Here is a 24,264-nt window from a genome sequence, read left to right as displayed (position 1 = left end):
AACTGTGTAATTAAAGCTACATATAGGCTGTAGTAAACAGAAGATGGGGACGGAGGGGTTTGTGCGAGCTCCAGAGGTAGAATGAGTTCTGATCACTGTGGGAGGAAAAACACTTGGCTCTTTATTCCTGCTAATTAGTTTCCTTCAAAAAATGGCTGAGATTACGCCCAGTGCGCATGTGCGTAATTGCGCAGACACCGCTAATTAGCCCGTTTGGATCAATAGGATTCCGCGAGAGAGAGAGGAGAGAGAGAGAGGGAGGGAGGGAGGGAGGACTGAAGGAGGAGGAGGAGGAGGACAGCCTGCTGGAGACGCACAGAAAGACGAAGAGAGAAAATATTTATAAGTATGAAATATGTCTGCTGGGCCATTGAATTTTGATTTCAGAATTATACCGTAGATAAAATTTCCAATAAATAATTGCAGGATTATTGTAAAGACAAATATCTGCCGAAGAAAGAAATAGCATAGAGGGAAAAACACTAATCGAAAAAATATTTATTTGAACCAAAAATGCAAATGAAAAATACAAAAAAGTACTCTGATATTTAATTTTAAGTTTTTTTTCTTTTTTTTTTCCAACAAGGGAAATTGGATCATGTAGTTTTTTGAAGAATAAGAGATGACAAACATCTGCATCAAAATGCGACGTTGTCACAGCGATTCCCTTCTGAGGACTGCAGACACCACAAGGCCTTGGAGGACTGTTTTAGGAATATTGACATTTAGTTTTTAAATAAGGAACAAGATGGATCCTGAAATTTAAGCACAATGTTAGAGGTTTATTTCGCATTATGTTCGTGAAATAATTGAATATCTTAGTAATATCTTTGTAATGTCACACCTTTTGTCACAGGGCAAAAGTTGAATGATTTGAAATAGTTAATAATAAATACAAATTTAACTGAAATGCGTATTTTAAAAAGACAGGGCAATTATATTGAAATAGGTTACTCTAGTAAAAGTAAAATAAATCTTTGTTTTTGGACTAGGTCGAACAGTCCGGGTTGCAGTTCTTGGTTTGACGCGCGGTTTTGCTGGTTTATTTTTCGACTCCAAGAAGAAGATACGGAGAAAAATAATTAAAATAAATATAGTATCTTATCTATTTCTGTGTGTGTGATCAGAGAAGCCTTTCTTTTTTCTTTTTGCCTGCTTTGACCGTCCCATCCTCGCAAGTCAGCTCCATTGTTATGATAATACTATTGTGAATTTCACGCTGGATGTGCAATCTGTCGATCGGCCAGATATTTAGAAAGTGAAAACTGCATTTATTAGATCACATGGCATGTTTATATATATATATGTTTATATATATATATATATATATATATATATATATATATATATATATATATATATATATATATATATATAGTTAAGCTAAGCTTAGTCCATTTTTAAACACTTGAATGCAATTTTATATATGATAACATTCAAAATGTAAATATGTCATATTAGAGTATTTTTACAGTGAGTAAAGAAAGGAAACACATCAAGATCTGCATTTTTTATCAACTCACTGTTGCGTGACACAGTCGCAATCCAAGGCTTTATTTCAATAACAATAATATGTATATATTTTATTGATCTTTAAAAAAAAAACCAGAAAATAATTTACATTTCTTTCATGGTTTTTGTTGGATATTTCTTCTGCATCCCTGCCACTAAATATGCAGGAACTCGGATGAATTCACAATTAATATAGCCCCAAATGATGTGTTTAACATTAGTGGAACATCCAATAAATATTTTACGATTCGACATCGTTTAAATTTGTGATCTGGCATAGGCCACCACCAAAGCCTGTGCAGGTTATCAGAAACATAAATCACTGACTGCTCTGTTGTCTTTAAGGATTTCGTATTGTTATGGTTGCAGTTGAGTCGGTGACAATTTGTCATTTAGGAACAAAAGACAACGACAGGGAAGGGTGACATGGTTTTAAATGTTGGTCTTGACATTGTGAGTGTCAGCCAAGTGTGTGTGTGTGTGTGTGTGTGTGTGTGTGTGTGTGTGTGTGTGTGTATGTGTGTGTGTGTGATTTTTATGAGCATAATTATTGATTTCAAAAGTTTAAATATAAACACACGCCAATATTAGTTGAAAGTAAAGCAATATTAAGATTTGCTGTTACTGAACGTGATTTAGTTTGTCAAATGATTTTAATAGTAATAACTCGGCTTATTTGAATTTCATCATAAAGAAATCCAGTTCAAGTGTATCCACCCTTCAATTTCTAACAATGTATGTTTTTATATGTGATGATGTATATTTCCTTTCAAATTTTATTCTGTGGTTGCATTTTATGCACTCTAATGTGGGAAATGAGAAAAAGGCATAAGCAGGGAACGTGTTGTATAATTCTGCACAGGAATGTACACCTTTCTTAAACGCAACCCATACATGACATCAGTTTAACCATATAGTTCCGTCATCTTGCGTGCACATTGTGAAAATTCAACACACATAACCCGAGGCATTCTATGTGGTCACCACTGATATTACATTTCCATAGACATGTATAATGTCATATTTTGTCAAGATTAAGCTTGTGTTAAATTGTTTTCACAATTTACACACATTTGGTGTCTTCTACAAGTTAATATGTACAGCCTCTATACTGTTAAACACACCATGCCTTTAATGCCCTCAGGTGTATGCCAGGGGTTTGTTGTTTTCACTGTAATATATAGTTAGCCCTTCCACCAATTTAACCTGTCAGTGCTAATGGGGCAATTAACCACTGTGATACCCCCCAGGCAGAGGGAGAGCCCAGAGCTTCCCAACTCCAAACTTGTCTTTATGACATTTATATGACAAAATGCAAGGAAAGCTAGGGGCCCATCTGACACCTTGGAGGGTCCTTAATGTCACTCCCCCTGTTGCCCCTGCCCCTAACTGCCCCAGGGTATGGCACCGAGAAGGAAGTGTAATACATCATGTACAGGGGAGGCACAGGTCAGGTCCGGGATAAAGAAAACTTTGCATTGCGTCCAATGCTCCAGTGAACTAAGTCTGAATTACACAGTGTCCTGTTCTGCGTGATTATAAATGTTAACTCACACACATAAACACACTCCTGGTTAACACACTCCAACTTGACCTCCCTCTTCATTTATGTCTTTTCTGTGTCTGTAAGTCCTTTTGTCTGAGCTCACATTCTCCTTGTCCTTCTAACATCCCCAAGGAGGCAATAACCTCAGTAGCAAGAGCTTCCCCTTGAGCCGTTGTCATAGTAACTTGTGGGTTGGTCGACATGACAACCCCACCATGGTCCAGAGATAGATGATAGGGCAAAAATGGGGAGGGAGAAGGTACATGGGGGATTTGCACCCCGTTTAATTTGGTTTGCCTGATTCTGATTCATTTTTTTTTTCTGAGGGTGAGGTGCAGCCAGCTTCAACCTACTTTACATTTATACAGGTATTCACAAGCTGCAAACACTGTCAGCGTCTGAGCAAGTGCACTATACATATCTGATATACAGAACCTTGACATCACTGAGAGAAAAATGCAATTTCTCAACTCAATGTTTTTTATTAATGTAAATACATTAGTCATCGTAAAACGAAAATTCATTACAATCAGCTCTGTTTTTATTAATAAATGGGTCAGTTTATTATATATCAAAGCACACATGGGTATAAATGACACAATCAAAACAGGTGTAATATTACAGTTTGCCCATTTTAGCCAATAAATCCAGAATATGCTATTTCCCTTTCCAGCGAAAATCCATCTGAGAAAAATACAGGTATTTGAAAGCATAGGAGCTGAAGGACTTCGTTTTGCAAATCTGTGTGTCAGCACCGTCTGATGTGCTGACTTTGTTATACAAGTTAAACAGGTTAAGTGTTAGACCAGTTCATATCATTAAGTCAGACTTGCTGTCTTTGGAGAAATACTCATCAATCCTTTAAAAGTGAAATGCAAGAAAGTGCTTTTTTATATCCACTGAATACTGTGGATGCAGTTAGTGCTCGACAGTAGGATTGCTAACTGATTACTTCTAAAAGTCTGGGACTTTTAGAGATTTTTTATATCATTATGAAAAAGGAAAAGGATTTTAAAGTAATTTAAAAATCCTATTAAAATCTGATTTGGTTTCTGATTCTCTTTGAATTCATTAATATTTTCAGCTAATATAATACAGTTGTCCTGCATTTCTGCATCACCTTAATGATAGAAATCATTTTGGACATTACCGTTTTTCATCTTTCACAAGTTAATGTCTTGAAGAGGTTTTCGCCGGGGCTGGCCTATGCTTTCATATCATGTTACACAGACCTGTTTTTGCTAAGCAAAATTGAAAAGGCTCAAGGGCTCACGTTTAATCTCAGGTGCTCCCACAACGGTTTAAAATAACAATTAGTCTCTCTTTTAATTTTCTTCTGATTCGGTTTTATTTCTAACCACTAACTTATGTTGGTGCGACTATTTCTCTGTTTTTTATTGTTATCAATTTATTTATTTAGTTTTTAATAAGTTTGATGCCTCAGCTTCATTCTATTTTTGCAGCCTCTGCCTTTGACAGATGAATTTCCCTTTGGGGATCAATAAAGAATTTCATCTTATTTTATTTCATCTTATCTCATGTCATCAACACAGCCGTGGCCCGCTACAGAAGGACATTAATAATATTAACGGTAGATATGTGTATGAGGGCTTACAGGTAGCCAATATTTAGATTAAGTTATATATAGATAGATAGATAGATAGATACTGACTGCTATTGAACGTGTACACATAACTGAGCAACAGCGACTCACGATGGAAGGACCTGAAAAGACAGCAAAACGCGTGAAGCGCCCCTCTCAGCCACCGTACATTCGCGGAAGTTGCCAAAACCCCGTCAGAACGATTTTATTTATTTGATATTACATCCATCTAGTTTATTGATATTCTTCTTATTCTTCTTCCATTCTAGGAGCCCGGACATGGAAGATGAATGGGAAGAGGAGGTATTAAATGCCGTAACTGTTCAAGTTTAAAGATCAGTGTTGACAGCAGTGCTAATGTTAGCCTCCTGCAGCTAACAAGTTAGCCAAAGTAGTAGAAACCAAAGCAATGTTCTGAAGGATTAAAGCCAGTCAAAACAGAGCAGATATTCTGAATTAGTATTTTTTATTAGTTTATTTTTAACTGTGTTGTTTTTATTATATACGTTGTCTTTTGAGAATTGTAGATCCCCATTTTTTGAGTTGCTACACGTGCAGTCATGTACAGTTTTGTAGATTGAATCTTCTCTTGTTTCTGCTGTGGTGCGTTTAGGAACAGCTTGTTGTGGTGGAGTTCTCCGGAATTATCAATAATGACTTTCTGTCCAAGTATCGCGGCACCTGCAAGATACTTGTAAGTTTTTCGGCTATTTCCACGTTGTAGGGAAAAATGACAGAAAAGAAAAAAGAAAAAAAACATAATAGGGATTTAAACATAACGCTTTACAGCCCCGCCCCCTTATTTTCATTATTTAAATCTGTGTTCTTATTCACTGGTGTTGTAGGATATAGATGGAGAGAAGCCCATGATGCAGGTTGGACAGTATGTGTTTGCAGGGGAATATGAAGGTAAGAAAATAAAATATTGATTTGAAAACCTAATCTAAACGGCATATGTGACTTGACTGACAAAAATCTGTCCCTAATGTCTTTTGTTGTTGTTGTTTATGGTTGCTTTTTCAGATCAAGCAAAAACAAGTTAAAAATAAAAATCAAATAAAACAGCTTAGGCTAATTGATAAAGGTTAATTTTGATCAAGTGCATTACTATTTAATAATATAAGACAAAGTAAAATTTAACAAAATATTTCTTGCTGTATTTCCTGCCTCAGACACTTTGGGAACATGTGTGCTGTTTGAAGAGGTACCACGAAAAGGTAATGTTTTGCTCTGGCCTTTAAAATGTATATTCTTGTTTATAAGTTATTCTTATTTACCGCTGTTTGTTTATTTATTTTTCTTTGCTTTCTTCTGGTTTATGTCTGCAGGAAAATCAAACATTGGTACAGATCTCAAATACATGTGCCACACTATGAAGAAGCTGACGATGCAACGAATTTTTGTAACTGACAAGAAAGAAGTTGAAATAAACACAGGTCAGCAAGGATTTCTCATACCCCACAGTCTGCTTTGATCTATTCAGTATTTATACAGTTAATATGTCTTGTTCTCATGCTACTCAAATTTGTGTCATTTAATCTTTTTTAAGTTGATTGAATCAAACAGGTTTTTCATCTGCAGCGTAATTACAAGAATAAGCTTTGTTCAATGTTGGTGTAAATGCAAGTATGTCTGTTTATTTAGTTCCCGTAGGAGGCGATGATGAACAGAAGGACACAGATTGTCTGTCAAATCAAGAGGCAAATGAAAACCTACAAGGAGTTACTGAAGAAAATATGGACAATGCCAATTTGGAGGACTCTGCAGTTGACTGACATATAAAGACTGTTGCCACATTATGACTTTATACAGAACAACTGTCCTTGCTTGGTCAAGTACCAAATCTTGTAGAAAGACAGCAGGATATACATTCACTTTAACTGTAAAAGGGAGAAATGTTTGTTTTTGTTGGTTTTGGACTTTGTGTTGGTATTGTTTTGCTGGAACATAACGTACACCGATACCTCTTCTCACTGGGTTTCAAAATGACTTCACTTAATATTCAATACATAACATCACAGTGATTAGTAAATGCATATTAGATGTTTAAAAATATCTAATGTGGTCATGAATTCATTAACTTTCTTTTATCCCCTTTTGATAGGTTGTACTTTTGTTACACTTAACTATAGGGACTGTCAAGTCTTCTCTGTATTGGATCATACATACTCATCACTGCAAACTGTTGGCATAAAACCAAATGCTATGTCACATCCACTAGACAAAGAGAAACTGAGAACAACATTGCAAAAGATGGCATGTTTATTCTGTGTTAACAGTCTTGACCCTGTAGGGATGAAAGGTGCAATATTTTTTTTTCCAATTCTATTTGATATGTCCCTTTAGCTTTTTGAAGACTCACATAGAATAGGACTACAGATATGTGTTTGCATGTTTAAGCATAGCAGAAATAAGTGCTGTAACTGTGCTTTTCTGATATGAAGCTCTGTTGCTCATGGTCACAATGAGTGTTCTGCACCACAGGAAGAGATACCAGCTCTATCTGCAAGGCTGTTGTATAAAGAACACTTTCCGATGTGTTGTGTATACAGTCAAAAAGTGTACTTGCTTCATTTAATCACTGATCTACAACTTATAATCTTAAGAAAATAAAGCTTTGGTTTTTTATGGGGTTTTTTGTTTATTTTTTTGTTGTTTTTTAAGTAAACTCATTGGTTTTACTGAGATATATTTCCATTCTTAACATTTTTGTGTAATTTTTTGTCACACTGCGTATTTTCTGTTTAAAATTTATTGCAGTTGATAAACCAGTAACTATTGTTAGCTTTCTAAGGGTGAATACATCCTCAACTCGTTCATCTTCGCAGAGTCAGTTTATGAATGAACTAGGGTTTGTTGACTTTGAGGACGTGGCGGTTCTTGGCCAATCCAATCACCAGTGCGCCCCTGAAGTGGACCAATCAGCTAGCGACATCGCACTCGTCTTCTCGGGTTCTGATTGGTCGGCTGTCGTTTTTGCACAGGAAGTATATGGGTGCGTTTCCGAGGGGAGGGCTGAAAGCAACGACGAACTTCCCTGAAGGCACCGGTGAGTTATCCTGGGAAATTGTGAATTTTAAACTTTTAGTCCTTTACAAAGAAAAGAAAAACTTTCTTCTGTAGCGAGCAGTTTGAAAAGTAATTATTGAGTAGTTTTTTGTGTATTTTCTTAAATCAAACGAATGAAATAGCAGGACTGAGGATAAAACTAGCAGTATACCCCGTTAGCCACTCTGTTGTCAACCTGACTTCAATTGTTTCTTTGGAATAGCGGTCACAACCTTTTTCATTGTAATAATCACAAAGTACAAACTGGATTTACGAGAGCGCAAATCTCATTTTAAAGCATTGTGACTTTATGTTGGATCATGTCAGTGAAGGTACTGAGGAACACATTACGACAAGAAAAGAGAAAGCAAAGATTCACTTTCTCTCAAGGAAAAAAACAGTATTCATAATGCTAGTGTATTAGAAGTAACTTAATATTTTACGTTTTGCTTACATACTTGTTGTGAGAGCATGAAAATGTTATTTCTTTTGACTTCAACCATGAAAGTCTGCACTACACTTTTCCCAAGTCTGCCAAGAGTACTAAGTTTGAAGCCATTTCTGTCACAAAGTCTTAACTAAATAAAGCCTGTCTAGTATAAAGAATATTTTTTTAAACCTTTTTTATCTTACATTGTGATAGTATTGTAAGACTTCCTTTTTTAAGTTAGGGCATAATTATGCGTGTCAATGCATTTTTCTTTAATATGTTCTGGAAGTATGAGGAAGAACAACGTTTTAAAATAACAAACACAATAGTTTTACTCTTAAGACTGAGTGCAACTGATATAATACATTGTAAGGTTTTGAATAAAAAATTAGAGCTTCTCAGGTGAAAGGCGGCAAACCTTAAAGGGCTTCAGAGGGGCTGGAGCTTTTACTGCGTTTAATTGGGGAAAATAATCTAACATTTTGACACAGTGTTTGCATCACACTGACTAAAGTACAGTTGTGATGAAATGTTGGTCTGTTTCGATCATTTTAAAAACTGCAACAGTAATTGGTGAGCTCCAACCTTTTGTTCTTTCAGAAGAAATGAAGTTATAGTAGTATGAGTCAATTAGCTTCGCTTGTATTTCCTGAGTCCTACGATGTGACTGTTTATCTATATACTGCTACAAAGTACCAAAAGTAGAATGAAGGGTGGATTGCATCATCTTGTAGAGATTACGAATAGCTGGAGTATTTCCCTGCTCTCTGAATCACACATTTCTCAACTGTGCTTTTGTAGTGTTGGGTCAAAAATTGTAATTAGGATTAGCTGAATCTGATTATGTGCCATCCTTAGAGACTGAGATAAAGAGGAAGTAAAGATGGCTTTCATAAAATCTGCTTTTTTCTTTCTCTTTTTTTTTTTTTTTTTTTTTTTTTTTTTTAAATTCTCTGGCTAGACAGTGTTTGTACAAACGTGGGATGGAGCTTCGACCACTTGTCATGTGCTTTGCTCTCTGTGTGGTTTACGCCACCAGCAAACCCACAGAGAAGAAGGATCGTGTTCATCATGATGAACTTCTCAGCAACCGGGAGCATGACGATGCAGAGAACTTTGACTATGACCATGAAGCCTTTCTGGGCCAGGAAGAAGCCAAGACTTTTGACCAGCTTACACCAGAGGAGAGCAAGGAGAGACTTGGGTAAGAACACCTAATCTGCCCGTTTAACAATCATGTTGGCAGATTGTTTAACAGAGAGTGACCTCTTACTTTGTTCCCCTTGTCGGCTTATTTTTGATTCCCTAGTTATGTTATTGAAACTTATCTGAAGTGGAGACTTGGAATGTTTGAATAAAGTTTTGTTTTTCTGCAGCATGTTGGTTGAGCGCATAGATGAGGATAAAGACGGTTATGTGACTGTTGAGGAGATGAAGAGGTGGATCAAGCATGCACAGAAAAGGTGGATCTATGATGATGTGGATCGACAGTGGAAGAGTCACGACCTCAACGGGGATGGTGTGGTGTCCTGGGAAGAATACAGGAACGCCACATATGGATATATTCTTGGTACAACTGCAGAAAGTTTTTATGTCTGTAGTTAATGGCAGTAAGAAATACATGCTCGATATATAATCCATTTGCGTTACCATTCTTGAGACACTGGGACACAAGCTGAGTAAGTTGTGACTTCTGCCCATCAGATGACCCTGACCCTGATGATGGCTTCAGCTACAAGCAGATGATGGCTCGTGATGAGAGGAGGTTCAAGATGGCTGACCAGGACAATGACATGAAAGCCACCAAAGAGGAGTTCACAGCTTTCCTTCACCCTGAGGAGTATGATCACATGAAAGATATTGTAGTATTGGTGAGTGACACACTCCAATGCGTATTAAATAATGATCCTGACACAATCTTTTACATTTATTCTCACAACCCAATGCTTTTTGTCTTTCCTAGGAAACTATGGAAGATATCGACAAGAATGGTGATGGTTTGATTGACCTGGAAGAATACATAGGTGAGGTTTTTTATTTAGCCTATTAGCTTAATTTACTTGTGCCAAAAATATTATCTATGTTTATTCAGATAAGATACCATACACACTAACAGAGAAAGTAAATGATTTGTGCCAATTAACAGTGCCATATTATTAATGCTTTTTCCCCTCACTTAACCGGTTGCCGTGCTCCAGGTGATATGTTCAACCAGGACGGAGAAACCACAGAACCTGAATGGGTAAAGACCGAGAGGGAACAGTTCACTGAATTCAGAGACAAAAACAAAGATGGGAAGATGGACAAGGATGAGACGAGAGACTGGATCTTACCCAGTGACTACGACCATGCTGAGGCTGAGGCCAAGCATCTAGTCTATGAGTCAGATGCAGACAAAGTACGTAACAGGAATGTGTGCTATGAATTTTACTTCCTGTTTTGAATACGTAGTACTTATGGGAGGTGGCGCTACAAGTATGCAAAAGCAAATGTGTACGGGAAAACTAAAAGGCTCAGATCATTTCCTGGTTTGTCCGGATTGACTCTGAAAAATGTGAAATGTAAAGATATGATATCATGCAGTGGGATAATCACGGATTTTCACTTTTGTATGATCTTATTGACATAAGGTCATCCAAAGGTACCCTAATTATATATTATTGCATTGCAGTCCAGTTATTCCATATGTGGAATTTAGTCTTTTTTTGTGTGTGTGGTTATAGCAGCATGAACATAAGACTGATCATGATTTTTACATTTTGTCTGTCAGGATGGCCGTCTGACCAAAGCAGAAATCGTGGATAAGTACGACCTGTTTGTGGGTAGCCAGGCAACCGATTTTGGAGAGGCTCTGACTCGACATGATGAGTTCTAACATCCACCTGCCTCCACAGACTTTGTGCTCATCTTGTGATCCACCTGATGGCTCCTTCCACGTTACACAGAGCCTTTATTTAGGATGAGCTTGCCTGATCCAGCGCCACGGACAATAATTTATTCAATTTCTTGAATGTGTCTCATTGTGCACACATTAACATTAAGAAAAGTGAACATGTTTGGCCAGTGTGTCTTCACATTCAGCTGCACCTCCGTTTATGATAATTCTCCTTCCTTTGCTCCATTCCACCCTCTGCCCTTTTCCTGCCAAGATCTAACAAAAAGTAAACACTGTGTTTTGCTTTTATTTCTACTTAAAGACTTTATGAATGAGTTAAATTTAGTAAAAAAAAAAAAAACTTTGGGTAAAAAAACAGACAAAACAAAAATTAGGGTTGCCGTCTACAGAAAAGTTTGATACAACATATGTTTTTTACAATGCACTGGACTGCGAAGAGAAAATTTGATCTTTTAGCTCTTTTCTTCTGTGATAGGGTCCAAACTGAAAAAGCTTGTTTCTTCTACACATATTTAGTTCTTATTTAGTCTTCATTAACAACATTGAGGTAATGCTGGAACATGGTCCCATAATTTTTGAAGCCAAAACTAGATTTAAAAAAAAAATTCCATTAATTAAAAAGACCTATTGCCTTAGTGCAATAAAATACCATTAATGTTACAATCTCTGCGTTTGCTAAACTCGTCCCCAGAACATCCATGGTAACACAAACTGTGACTCCTGCAAGAAGTGGTTGTTTCTTTTATGTAAATGAAGGAATCAAGCTGAATTTACGTTCAGCTTTTGCTAGATTGGACCACCTCTTATGTCAGAGCACAGTAAGCTGTTAGACTTACATCCCTGTAGCTGATCCAGTCTAGGACTAACCTTAAGGGACTAGTGGATGAGCTACACCTGAAGCTGCCTCCTGTCTTTTTTTCTCACCGCTTCACTGGTGTGTGTGTGTGTGTGTGTGTGTGTGTGTGTGTGCATGTGGATATATGTACATATATTTCCAGTTTTGGTTTTTTTTATGAGTGAATTTTTTTATTTGTTTTGAGTTCCTAAATCAGCTGAATTAGTTACTTGTGTGCCAAGCGAAAAAACCTTTGCCCTTTTTTTGTGAGCAGTTTAGGTAAAAAAAAAAGTATTCCTTCCTTTGATCATATTCCTTTCTGATATATTTGTATTATCACTACCACCATTTATAACCACTGTTAACAATTTCTATGATAATGTTTGTTCCTTTTTTTTTTTTTTTTTTTTACAGGCTCACTTCTGCAAAAAGCCTTTCACTTGTGACTTTACTGTAAATAAGTTGCTGGCCTGCAAACTGAGCACTCCAAACAATCAGTTCCAGTCTCAATAAAACATAAACATGAGACCATTTGGGTGTCCTAATTCTTTTGACTTGCTGACTCCATCAGATCTGCTTTCTTTCCTGTGGAAAACCAAGAAACAGTGTTTCCTGGACTGTTGTCCCACTGATCTCTTGACCTTGGTACTTTTCCTCCTATTATCTCTGGTGTGTTTATTTTTACATACACTGAGGTATAGAACAGTATATACTGTATACAATATTTAACAAAACCATTCAGAACATTCTTGTCAATTGTTTTTTCAAATTTACCCAAAATAAGATCTAATGAGGTGCAAAGTTCAGTATTCTTTAATATTCATGAAGTTTAAACACTCATTTTGTTCATTTCCTGATTTGTTTTTAAATGGATAGAGCTGCCCATTATAACTGGTTATGTTAGTTATATACCAGTTAAATATTCCTTCTCTCACGTCTTCCTGCTCAAGCCAATATGAAGTAAAGCATTATACCACCACCACTATGCCTTAATGCAGGGATGGTATTCACCGAATAATAAGTGGTGTTTGGTGAACGGCAGCAAAGAGTTTGACGCGCTGTATTCAGACTGAATACAGAAAATTGCATTGTAGATCAATGACTGATAACTAGTTATAAAGCTTTAAAAGTCAGCTATGTGTAATCGGAGTCTAAACCAGGGGTGGACAACCTCAGTCCTCGAAGGCTGCAGTCCTGCAAGTGTTGGGAGTTTTCCTGCCTCAACACACCTGATTCACATCAATGGCTAACTGGTGGACTATTGCAGAGTTTAATCTCAAGCTCTGCGAGTCCACTAGTGAAGTCTGATGTGTGTTGGGTGTGTTGCAACCATAGACCGTATGGTTGCAACTGGAAAATTCTGGACATTTGCAGGATTGCAGCCCTAGAGGACCGGAGTTGCCTACCCCTGGTCTAAACTCTACTAAATGCAGAGTTTCCTCCCCATCCTACCTAATCTTTACAAAAGTATCCAAAAAAAAAACAGCGCTCTGGTTTGGTTTGATTGGTCAGTTGCAGAGTCTCATATGCTCATCACTAGTGGAATCCATAATTTAACTTTCACTGGACTCACTTTTGAGACAAAATTTTGCTTAACTTCTGTTCAAAGAAAAAAGAACAAATAAATCTGAGGCAGATTGTAAAGTAAGCAAATTTATTAATGCTGCGACAGACTGGAAAGTTTAGAAAAACAGTCTGCAGCTATTTAAGCAATCTGCAGCTACTACTTGTTAATGTGGGTTTAAATGTTCAGGCGTTTCAGACCTCTGGGATGCCACTGCAGTTGGAAACAAACTGCAACATCACCACTGATCAGAAATTTAGCCTGCATGGTTACAACTCTGCAGCCGTTTTCACAGGGCATCAGTACATGCTGATTTTCCTAAACACACAGAATATATCGTGAATTGTGACAGACTGGTTTAACTGGTAATGGTGTGTGAACATGGTGCATCTCTTGAAAAGCTATCAATAAAATATCTGCAACTTTAAAACAGTGTTTCTAGTTGCATGTTTTCATGGTTGCTCGCTATTCTTTGCACTAACTGTAAAATGTGAAACAAAAGGTTTGATATTATTATGCATTCCCTCATCATGGCTGTGTGCTGCCAAATATTTTTTACATGTTTGCATCGTGTTAACATATACATGCCTTCCCTTATGTGTGCTGCGCACGCTTCAGGCTACTTCTACACCTCAGCAGAACCAGTCTGTTGGGTTTCTTTCTTGCTTGGTGGCGTTTCTGCTCTCTGCTGCTTGAGGCCTCCATCTTCACCTGACCTGCCCCATCTTCGGTCATCCACTCGGTCACTCTCATTGCCTGCGGTATCATAGTGACATCACTTACTAAATGTGATAAATATAGGATTACAACGAGCCATAACTCTTAGTAGCTCTTCTTCATCTGACTCTAACTCATCCTCACCCTCACTGTTCTTGTCTGCATCCTCATCCCCGAGAAAACCATCATCATCATCCTTATCCCCCACCCCAGTGCCATCTTGGGTATTTCCTGAATTTGTTGAAGGCCTTCTATCTTGAGAAGGACTCATAGGGTCTGCTGTCCCTCCTGTAAGCTCTGATGGGTCTGATTGGTCCAGCGATGTACAGGGGTGGTTTGCCTCTGCGCTCAGTGTCTCAGCAGCTCGCCCTGGTGTTTCTGGGGGGGTATCAACTGGAGATGTATCTATATGTACCAAGATGGCTTTTAAGAGTCCGAGTTCTGGAGTGGGAGGGGGTGTTCCTGTCACATTGGAGATGTGAAAGGACTGTAGTGGAGAAAGTGGGGGCGTCATCTCACAGGTTGTTAGGAGCGGTTTGTCCAGTTCTGCAGAAGCCATTTCAATATGACTACATGGAGTGGATGGCGAAGAGGGACCGGTAACTTCCTCAACAGTTTTGTCGTTGGTGGTTGTTTTTGAGTCAGGAATAGTCGAAGATGAGGGTCCAGGATCATCATGGGTTGCAAGACCTGGAATAGTGTAAGACTGTGCTTTGATAGGGTCTGACGTCATATCGGGAAGTAAGTGGGTTTTATCATTGGGTGAAGCAGCATCTTGACCCACATGTGTGGAGATAAATTCCTCCCTGGTTGGGTGGAAGGTGGGTAAACTACAGGAAGTTTTGGTTTGTTCAAAGGCATTTTTACTGAGGATCACAGGGCTGCAAATAGTTTCAGTGAGGATGAAGTTAGTGTCAAATGGAGGGACTTGTCTATGGGGAGTGGGCTCTTGGCTGAGGTGGAAGTCTTGTTTGGTAAAGACGACTGGTTTGTCTGAAAAGCTGAAAGACGGATTGCAGGTGCCATATTCTTCACTGCTGTAGGAGACCTCCTCCATGTGGGCCATCCCACTGCCGTGATTCACCTGCGCAGCAGCAACAAACCAAATCCTTTCTTACTCATAACATTGAATTACTGAGAGTGAGAAATAGCTATAAAAATACTTATTGTATATCATATATAGTGTGGAAATAATATAGCAAGCTATTTTAAAAAGAAAGGAAAAGAAAGTCTAAACTCACCAGCTGGAACCACCGTAAGCTCTGTGGGAGAATTTATAAAAATATGTTAGAGAGTTATTAAATATGAACATGCACGATATTTTGACAAACTACTGCACAAACCAGAACCTGTAACACAGTGCGCAAATGTGATGGTGCTACTATTTGGTGACTTTTATGTTGCTGGTATACTGTCTGTGGTGACGGGTCTCTTTCAAGATAACAGTGCTGAGATGTTACTGATGTATATTATATGCTGTTGGTTTTACATGTAAGAATTCTCATCCCAGTTAAAAGCTCACTGGAGAATTTAGACTCAATATTATTTAAGATGGATGGCTTTTTTTTCTAACAAGGTCCCACTGGGGTAGCCCAGCTGCTTATTAACACACTTTCTGTTGTTGTTTTTTTTCTCTCAGTTTGTCACAAGTTTGTGGATTAAAACCATAAATGATCTCACCACATTGGGGTGTTTGCCCTGAGCCACACATCCTCTCTCCAGGGGGTCTTTCATTCCCTTGTGTTTCCTCTTCAGCCACATCAGTATGGATAAGATACATCCGAGCAAAGTCATGATCACCATGCTCAGAAACAAAGCTTTGCCCACAGTGCAGCCTGTCAGGCGGTCATTTCCCAGTGGACTATGAGGGACTGCAGTGCACATAGACAGGGATATAAGGATCTTATTTAATCCTGCAGGAATATTTACAAACATTACTGAAGTGACATGCATGTGCAGGTGTGCCACCTTACTTGACTGTCCCTCTGTTAACACTTCCACCACTACAGTGGCAAATGTCGTGTCACCTGACTCCTGGTCTACAGCCGTTACCTGCAAAGGGTTTTGAGTTTACTTTCACACACATCAACATATTTTCACGTGACTTTGTGATGGGGGACAACAGGCGGGTGTAACACTCTTGCAAGGAGGAATATGATATTCTACACAAACTAAAAACTTTGGACGATCCCATTTAGCTCAATGCAGTTTTCACTTTTGTTATTTAAAAGAGAAAATATGCAAGCTGAGACTCACCTCTAGAATATGTTTCTGCTTTGCTGTAATACGACTCGTCTTAGCAATTAGGAGACCCCCATGTGTAACTTGATAGATGTCTGTATGATTGGATGTTGGAGTAAAGGTGAAGTCGATCATGGGATTGAAGCCCTGTGAATTGTTGGAGGGAAAGAAAGTGAAAGGTTAAAAAAAAAACAAAAAACAGAACTGCATTAAAGCATAGCTATGTGAATGGAACTGGGCTTACTTGGTTAAAGTCTTGGTCGTGGACATGTAACATCAGTGCTTTGCTGCCGTAGGTATTGACCAGAGAGAGCGGACTCTTCCCTGCAGTTACAAAGCCATGATATTCTGCCATGTCAAACTCTGGACAAAACATGTTCACTGCCAGAACTCGGACCAATACTGGAGCAACAGAATACTTCCTGGGGTCGTTGTCCTGATATGCCTGGGTGCAAAACAGGTAACCGTAGTAACGTCATTGACACTTGGTGAAAGAAAACCTAACTTACAAACACACCACTCCAGAAGTATGCAATCCTTACCATGACCTGAAGTTGTACTACTGGAGTTAGGAGTCTGTCTCTCACCCCCTTAGTCAGTTTCATTTCACCTGTCTCTTTGTCTATCCTGAAATGTCCATAATCATCTCCTATCATGAACACAAACACAGTTACAGACATTGACTCAATGTAAGCTTAACATATCTTATTGTTGTGTGTGGTACCTGAGAGAATGGCATATCTGATTGTAGAGTTGAGCCCTCTGTCTCCATCCACTGCCTGAATAGGACCTGGGGAAAATTCCAACACAATGTCCTGCGACAGAATCAGATGGTCATGACATGCAAAACAGTTCCCTATAAATCTACAGCTTGCAGGAAAATCTTCATCATTCAAACAGACATATAAAATTCTGATCTGGCCAGATGTTTGGACCTGTCATGTCTCACTATATGAATGCCTTTTTCTTTGTAACACTGGTGATAAGAGTGTTTTATGAAGGACCTAGGAGCTGACCTCTTCCCCCTCTGTTACATTGACCATGTAAACAGGACTGGTGCAGATTCGACTGGTCTCATCCTGGAAAAGCAATATGCATGGCAGGAACTGTGGGTACTGGTCATCGCCATCTAGGATGGTGATGGCAATGTTGGTGCTGGTATTGTAGTGCTCAGCAGTGTTCATTTCCTGAGATAACAAGTCAAACATAGCACACTGGTTAAGCCTAAACCAAACCAATCTCAGTATGTGTTAGCCTATCCAGTAATCATTATAGTTGTTTTTTTTTTATTTAAACGAAAGAATGATTTTAAAAAAAACCAAAAAAAAAAAAAAACCCAGAATCAAATGTTTTCTCATAATTTTCTTTCTAGGTATATTTCTTACGTAGTAAAAGTAGGACAGAAAATAACTGATATGTACATACTGATGCATAGATGGTGACATTAAGCAGAGTTTTGGTCTCATAGTCCAGAGGTTTGGACAGGATCACCTCTCCGCTGTTCGGCAGATTGACTTTGAAGTATTGTGCATCAGGCTGCAGGTTGGATAAATAAACAATCTCTGAGTTCTGTGTAATTTTTCTTTTATTCTTACTATTCATATTGTTAAACGTGGAGGTGTATAACTTACTGACGTCTGGTCAATTGAATAAATGATCTTGTCATTATCTGCATCTGTTGCCTGGACAGTGAATACCACCGTATTCACTGGAATCAGCTGGATAACAGACATTTAACCACAGAAACTTAATTAACAGAACTTATTTCATTGAATAACTTTAAATCCAGATTGATAGCATCTGAGACAGCCTCCTTAATATGCAACTGGTTTTTTTTCATTTGTAAGTAATTGTAATTGTGACGTTGCTGTAATTTATACTTTTTGCTGCCACTTGGCAAGGACTCCTTTGAAAAAGAGGTTTTTAATCTCAATGGGACTTTCCTGGTTAAATAAAGGAAATAAATAAATAAAGTCTGTGAAAGTGTCCTACCTCACTGATGATAAGAGATCGAGAAGTGTTTTCCGTAAACACGGGTGAATTATCGTTCTCATTGAGAATTTCCACCACTATCCTGTACACACTCTAGAACAGCAGTAAAGAAATATACCTGTTTAATCAGCAGTGACATACTGAGAAAATGTGTAGGACTGTGGAAAGATGCTGAGATAAAGTGTACCTGAAGTATGTCCTCCTCATAACACGATAATTCTGCCATTAGGACCGGACCAAGGGCCTGAGAGAAAGATGACAAACATGTATCACTTGATAGGTGATCACCACATTGATTTATTCTGTCTTACGGAAACCTGGTTACAGCAAGAGGATTATGTTAGTATTAATGAAGCTACGCCAGCTAACTATTTAAACTTTCACATTCCTAGAACTACAGGCAGAGGAGGAGGTGTTGCAGCTAGATTTAAGTCAGAATTTTTAAATAATCCTAAGCACAAAACTAACTATAAATCCTTTGAATTCCTGACATTAAATTTATCTCATCCAAAACGGAATTCAGAGAAACCGCTCCTTTTAGCATTAGTGTATCGCCCACCTGGACCTTACTCCGAGTTTCTGACCGAATTCTCTGATCTCTTGTCTGAGTTAGTGCTGACTACTGATAAGGTCATTGTACTAGGTGATTTTAATATTCATGTTGACGATGAAAATGATAGTTTAAACATTTCCTTTAGCTCTATTCTAAACTCAATTGGGTTTTCACAAAATGTCAATGGAGCCACTCACTCTCATGGTCACACTCTTGATCTTGTTCTAACATTTGGTATTGAGACTGATAAGCTCAAAGTATTTCCTCAAAACCCTGTCTTGTCCGATCACTTCTTATTAACCTTTGAATTCACTTTATTTGATTACTCACTGACCAAAAATAAATTCTACTATAGTAGATGTTTATCAGACAATAATATTACAAAATTTAAACAATCAATTGAATCAATTTTTTCACATCTACCATGTGTTAGCATGACTGAGAGTCCCCCTTTAAGCCTTACTCCTGCTCAGATTGATCAACATGCTGATACTATAACAGCTTCAATGCGTACAACCTTGGATAATGTTGCTCCCCTAAAGAAGAAGAAATTAGGTAAGATTATGAAGGCTCCCTGGTTTAATTCCCAGCTTCGAGCTCTAAAACAGGCATCAAGGCGTTTGGAAAACAGGTGGCGTTCATCAGGACTAGAGGAGTCTCACTTAACCTGGAAAGAAAGTTTAATCGTATACAAAAAAGCCTTACGTACGGCAAGAACAGCTTATTATTCATCATTGATAGAGGAAAACAAAAATAACCCTCGGTTTCTTTTCAGCACTGTAGCTAGGCTTACTAGGAGCCGGAGCGCTGTGGAGCCATGTATTCCTTTCTCACTTAGCTGTGATGATTTCATGTATTTTTTCAGGAATAAAATTGACACTATTAGAGATCAAATTCACAATACTCTTCCTTCTACCTATAATGTTGAGCCTGTTGTGGTCTCCGAAGCATCCTTAGAACCAGGATCTGACTTGTGTCTAAATAGTTTCTGTCCTGTCCAACCCTCTGAATTAACTAAAATAATAGCTTCATCTAAACCATCCACCTGTATCTTAGACCCTCTCCCAACGAGCCTCTTTAAGGACATTTTCCCTTTAATTTATACATCACAACTAAGTCTTATCAATATGTCTTTAGTGACAGGATATGTACCACAATCATTTAAAACTGCTGTAATCAAGCCTTTACTTAAAAGGCAATCTCTGGATCCAGAGGTGATAGCAAATTATAGACCTATATCTAACCTCCCGTTTATGTCCAAAATTCTGGAGAAAATAGTTTCCGCTCAGCTACATGCCCACCTGAGCAGAAATAATTTATGCGAGGAGTTTCAGTCAGGATTTAGAGCTCATCATAGCACTGAGACAGCATTGGTGAAAGTTACTAATGACCTTCTTATGGCCTCAGACAAAGGACTTGTGTCCGTACTTATCTTGCTTGATCTTAGTGCTGCATTTGATACAGTCGATCATAACATTCTGTTACAAAGACTAGAACAGGTGATTGGAATTACAGGTACAGCGTTAATCTGGTTTAAATCATATTTATCTGATAGACTTCAGTTTGTTCATGTTTGTTTGTAAATGACAAGTCCTCCTCCCAAACTACAGTAAGTCATGGAGTTCCTCAAGGTTCTGTACTTGGACCAATACTCTTCACGCTATATATGCTCCCTTTAGGCAAAATTATTAGACAGCATGGAATAAACTTTCATTGTTATGCAGATGATACTCAACTATACTTATCCTTTAAACCAGATGAAACAAATCAGCCCAATAGGCTACAAAATTGTCTCATAGACATAAAGACTTGGATGTCTAGAAATTTTCTCCTCTTAAACTCAGATAAGACTGAAGTAATTCTCGTTGGATCTGAAAAACTCAGAGCTAAATTTTCCGGTTTTGTAATGAACCTGGATGGCATTACTTTAGCTTCCAGTGCTACAGTGAGAAACCTTGGAGTAATATTTGACCCTGACCTGTCCTTTGGTCCACATATTAAACAGGTTACTAAAACAGCCTTCTTTCATTTACGTAATATAGCCAAAATTAGGGACATTCTGTCTCAGAGTGATGCAGAAAAACTGGTTCACGCTTTTGTTACTTCGAGACTAGATTACTGTAACTCTCTATTACTGGGCTGTCCTAAATATGCCCTGAAAACCCTTCAGCTGATCCAGAATTCTGCAGCCAGAGTCCTGACCAGAACCAGCAGGAGAGATCATATTTCTCCAGCTTTAGCCTCTCTTCATTGGCTGTCTGTTGAATCTAGAATAGAATTTAAAATCCTTCTCCTTACATATAAAGCCCTCCACAACCAGGCACCACTATATATCAAAGACCTCATAGTTCCTTATATACCAAGCAGAGTACTTCGTTCGCAGACTGCAGGCTTGCTTGTGGTTCCTAGAGTCTCAAAGAGCCGAGCAGGAGGCAGAGCCTTTGGTTATCAGGCCCCTCTCTTATGGAATAAGCTCCCAGTTAGTGTTAGGGAAGCAGACACCCTCCCCACCTTTAAGACTAGGCTGAAGACTTATCTTTTTGATAAGTCCTATAGCTAGGGATGGTTAGCATCCCTTAGTTATGCTGCTATAGGTTTAGACTGCTGAGGGACATTTCCTGATACACTGAGCTTCTTTCTTTTTCTCTTTATCTCTTTCTTTCTCTTTCTCTTGGCCTTCATTACGTTTTTTGTCTGTAAAGCGTCTTGAGATGGCATTGCCGTGATTTGACGCTATATAAATAAAGTTGAATTGAATTGAATTGTATTGAATGTATGTTGTTATCAGGAAACCATTTCTGAATAATATTTTAAAAATACTCAAATTTAACTTTAACACAGAATACATTCATCCTTTTCTCTCCCAAATCATCTAAAACTTAAATGCATGTGTAAACAAATGTACACTGTTTTTCTGTCCTTCTGATGGGGACTTAAAAGTCACACTCCGGGCTGCTGCAAGTCATTTGAGTGCCCTAAGAACAAATGTTTTGTGAAATAAGTAATATTTTACTATAGTTCTTACAATTACAAAATGTCCTTGAAAATCTAAGATCTGAATAGAAGTGTGTATATTTCACCCTTTGAAATTCTAAAGTATTTCTTACTTTAAACATGCTATGATCATAATTAACTCTGATTATCAGCTCGATATTTTTATTCACAGTACATGATCCTCGTGATGTGAGTGGCAGTTCTGTGAATACCATCCACTAGTGGTTTCCTACCTTGTCATGAATGTTGCACAATATAATGCACTCATAATCTTACAGAATCTTTGCAATGTTGCAATGAGAGACTTTTTTTTTTTTTTTAACTTATCTGTGATTGTTTGACTGAGTTTGGCACAAAGTAGTGAAACACAGTTCATCCTTAACCTGAAAGTCTAATCTTTTGACGGATGATCTCTTTATATTAGTGGTGGGCAATTCTGCTCCTCGAGGACCGCAGTCCTGCAAATGTTTGGATTTTCCCTGCTGCAACACACGTAATTATTCAACATGTCTGGCATACCTACCTGTCATGACAGAGTCCCCAGAACAGTGTTACAGCTGTAGTCCAGATGTATTGTTGTTATATTTTCTGAATTTTTCTGTTTTCCTCTGCCTATTGCCCCCACTTTTTTTCTTAGTGTCAAGCTACTGTTAATGTCTGCTGTGGATTTGTTTATATTTTCTCAATACATTAAAATTGCTGAGTGAACACACATTACTTAGTATATGTGTCCAAATGCATTTTTGGATTTTTGTTTAGTTTTACAATACTTCCCATCTATTCTGAGTTGAGTTTTATAGTTTATGTCAGCTAATTGTGCATGAAGCATGCATCATTTATGTACACTGACAAAATACATAATGCACTAGTTGTGCTCTCAGATTCGTTGTGAAAACGTTGCAATGTGAAAATATACAACTCAGAATATTATAAAGCACATCTGGAGGAAAGTATCTTTGCTTAAGGGGCTAGGGCTTAAGATGTAATGCAATTATTATAAGTTTTTAATGACAGGGTGACAGATGTAAACAGACTAAAAGCTTGAAAAGGAAACAGCTAATCTATCTGAAGCTTTAACAGCTGTCAAACTGTTAGGCAACTGTCCGGCAGGATCTTGAGCCTTATCTGAGGAGGTTGTGGGGTTCATTCTCTGACACTAGATACAACCTTCTTATTGTAGTCTGACTGTAAAAAATAATCTGTTCTGTGAGTTGGGATTGCACAAATGACATCAATTTGCCTAGTTTTTGATTTCTTGCTTATAGGTCAGTTCCAACACACCATGTTAAAGAGGGCATCTCCTGAGTCATTACCTCTCGATCAAGGATCTTGTCAGCTGATGCATTTAGCCGGATGTTTCTTTCATCCAAGACGAACCAATCAGCATCCTTTCCAGCCACACTCCACCGAACCCCCGTCATTGTGGTGTCAGCCATGAGCTCTGCAACAACTTCCCCTGAGAGGCTGTTTTCTTTAACTGTTGCATATACATCACTACCATCCAAACATCCAGCCCAACCTGACATGCCTGTTTCATGACAAAACACAGACACACATACAATCTGATATGAAATGCAGTCATTTTGAACAGTTTCTGAAATGACAGTCAAGCAGCTGTACCTGCAACTCTGTGTATACATAAGAGGACAAACAATGAGTAGAATAAAGTCCAAGGATTCAGCTCTGTGAGGGCCATTCCTGAGCTCTGTCAGACCTCAGGAACCACTTCTTCCTGAATGAAGGCAAATTAGAAGATGAGGATTCAACTTTTAACACTATTTTAAATCTACAAATGAGTGGGTTAAATAGAGCTTTACTGTGTGGATTGATCCTCACGCAACTTAAGAATCATCTTTGGATTACGAATCTCTTCTGATGAACAAACAGATATGCACACACACTTTACTCTGTTCTATAATTCCTTCAAATCCCCTCTAAGTGGGTTTCTGTAGAGCTTGGCACCATCTGAGACAGTAGACCATGAAAACAGTTCTCTTTTTGATACACATTTCACTGACCTTACAACTTTTCACCTTTCCCTGTTTATGTCTGACCTATTAATCTGTCAGGTCTCATTAGACTCACTTACGTCCGTGTTTTAAAGTCTTATTATTATTTTCAAATGAATGATTAAAGTAAAAGAATAGCAAGTATTCATTCTGGCAGCATCACTGTCTCAAAGATGTATGTAAAAATTCAGTATTTAAATCCCCCCAAAGATTTTTGACTACACGTTTGGCTACAGTGTTACAATCCGCAGATAGAGGTCTTTGCATGGTCTCCAATCCCTTACTCGTAAAAAAGGAAGACAAAAATTTGAGCCAAATACATTT

At 38.1% G+C, this 24,264-nt stretch overlaps 3 protein-coding genes across 4 annotated transcripts; 2 read left to right on the top strand and 1 right to left on the bottom strand.

The window, feature by feature from the left end:
- Positions 1-4,845: 4,845 nt before the first annotated feature.
- Positions 4,846-7,289, top strand: gtf3c6 (general transcription factor IIIC, polypeptide 6, alpha). Its single transcript, XM_079260661.1, has 6 exons — positions 4,846-4,964; positions 5,275-5,355; positions 5,507-5,570; positions 5,834-5,878; positions 5,990-6,097; positions 6,306-7,289. The coding sequence occupies exons 1-6, from the start codon at positions 4,941-4,943 to the stop codon at positions 6,434-6,436; spliced, it is 453 nt and encodes a 150-aa protein (XP_079116787.1). The 5' UTR covers positions 4,846-4,940; the 3' UTR covers positions 6,437-7,289.
- A 371-nt stretch (positions 7,290-7,660) lies between these two features.
- calub (calumenin b) lies at positions 7,661-12,367 on the top strand. 2 transcript variants are annotated; one of them, XM_079260221.1, is made up of 7 exons: positions 7,661-7,710; positions 9,101-9,343; positions 9,516-9,709; positions 9,844-10,010; positions 10,103-10,163; positions 10,338-10,537; positions 10,910-12,367. In XM_079260221.1, exons 2-7 carry the CDS (start codon positions 9,123-9,125, stop codon positions 11,012-11,014), a joined length of 948 nt encoding a protein of 315 aa, XP_079116347.1. In that variant the 5' UTR covers positions 7,661-7,710; positions 9,101-9,122; the 3' UTR covers positions 11,015-12,367. The 2 variants fall into 2 exon arrangements, with proteins under 2 accessions (XP_079116347.1, XP_079116348.1); XM_079260222.1 differs by having other exon boundaries at positions 7,670-7,710; positions 9,105-9,343.
- Positions 12,368-14,209: 1,842 nt separating this feature from the next.
- On the bottom strand, positions 14,210-23,627 carry LOC306769233 (cadherin-related family member 5; the record flags this gene model as incomplete). Its single annotated transcript, XM_079257799.1, has 15 exons — positions 14,210-15,235; positions 15,393-15,413; positions 15,832-16,022; positions 16,125-16,203; positions 16,408-16,539; positions 16,637-16,837; positions 16,935-17,041; positions 17,117-17,207; positions 17,409-17,579; positions 17,818-17,928; positions 18,024-18,110; positions 18,385-18,477; positions 18,572-18,628; positions 23,245-23,459; positions 23,552-23,627. 15 exons carry the CDS (start codon positions 23,625-23,627, stop codon positions 14,210-14,212), a joined length of 2,658 nt encoding a protein of 885 aa, XP_079113925.1.
- Between the last annotated feature and the right edge of the window lie 637 nt (positions 23,628-24,264).

Source organism: Telmatherina bonti (genome assembly GCF_933228915.1).
Source record: "Telmatherina bonti genome assembly, chromosome: 2".
NCBI lineage: Eukaryota > Metazoa > Chordata > Actinopteri > Atheriniformes > Telmatherinidae > Telmatherina > Telmatherina bonti.
This window is presented reverse-complemented; position numbering and strand designations above follow the sequence as displayed.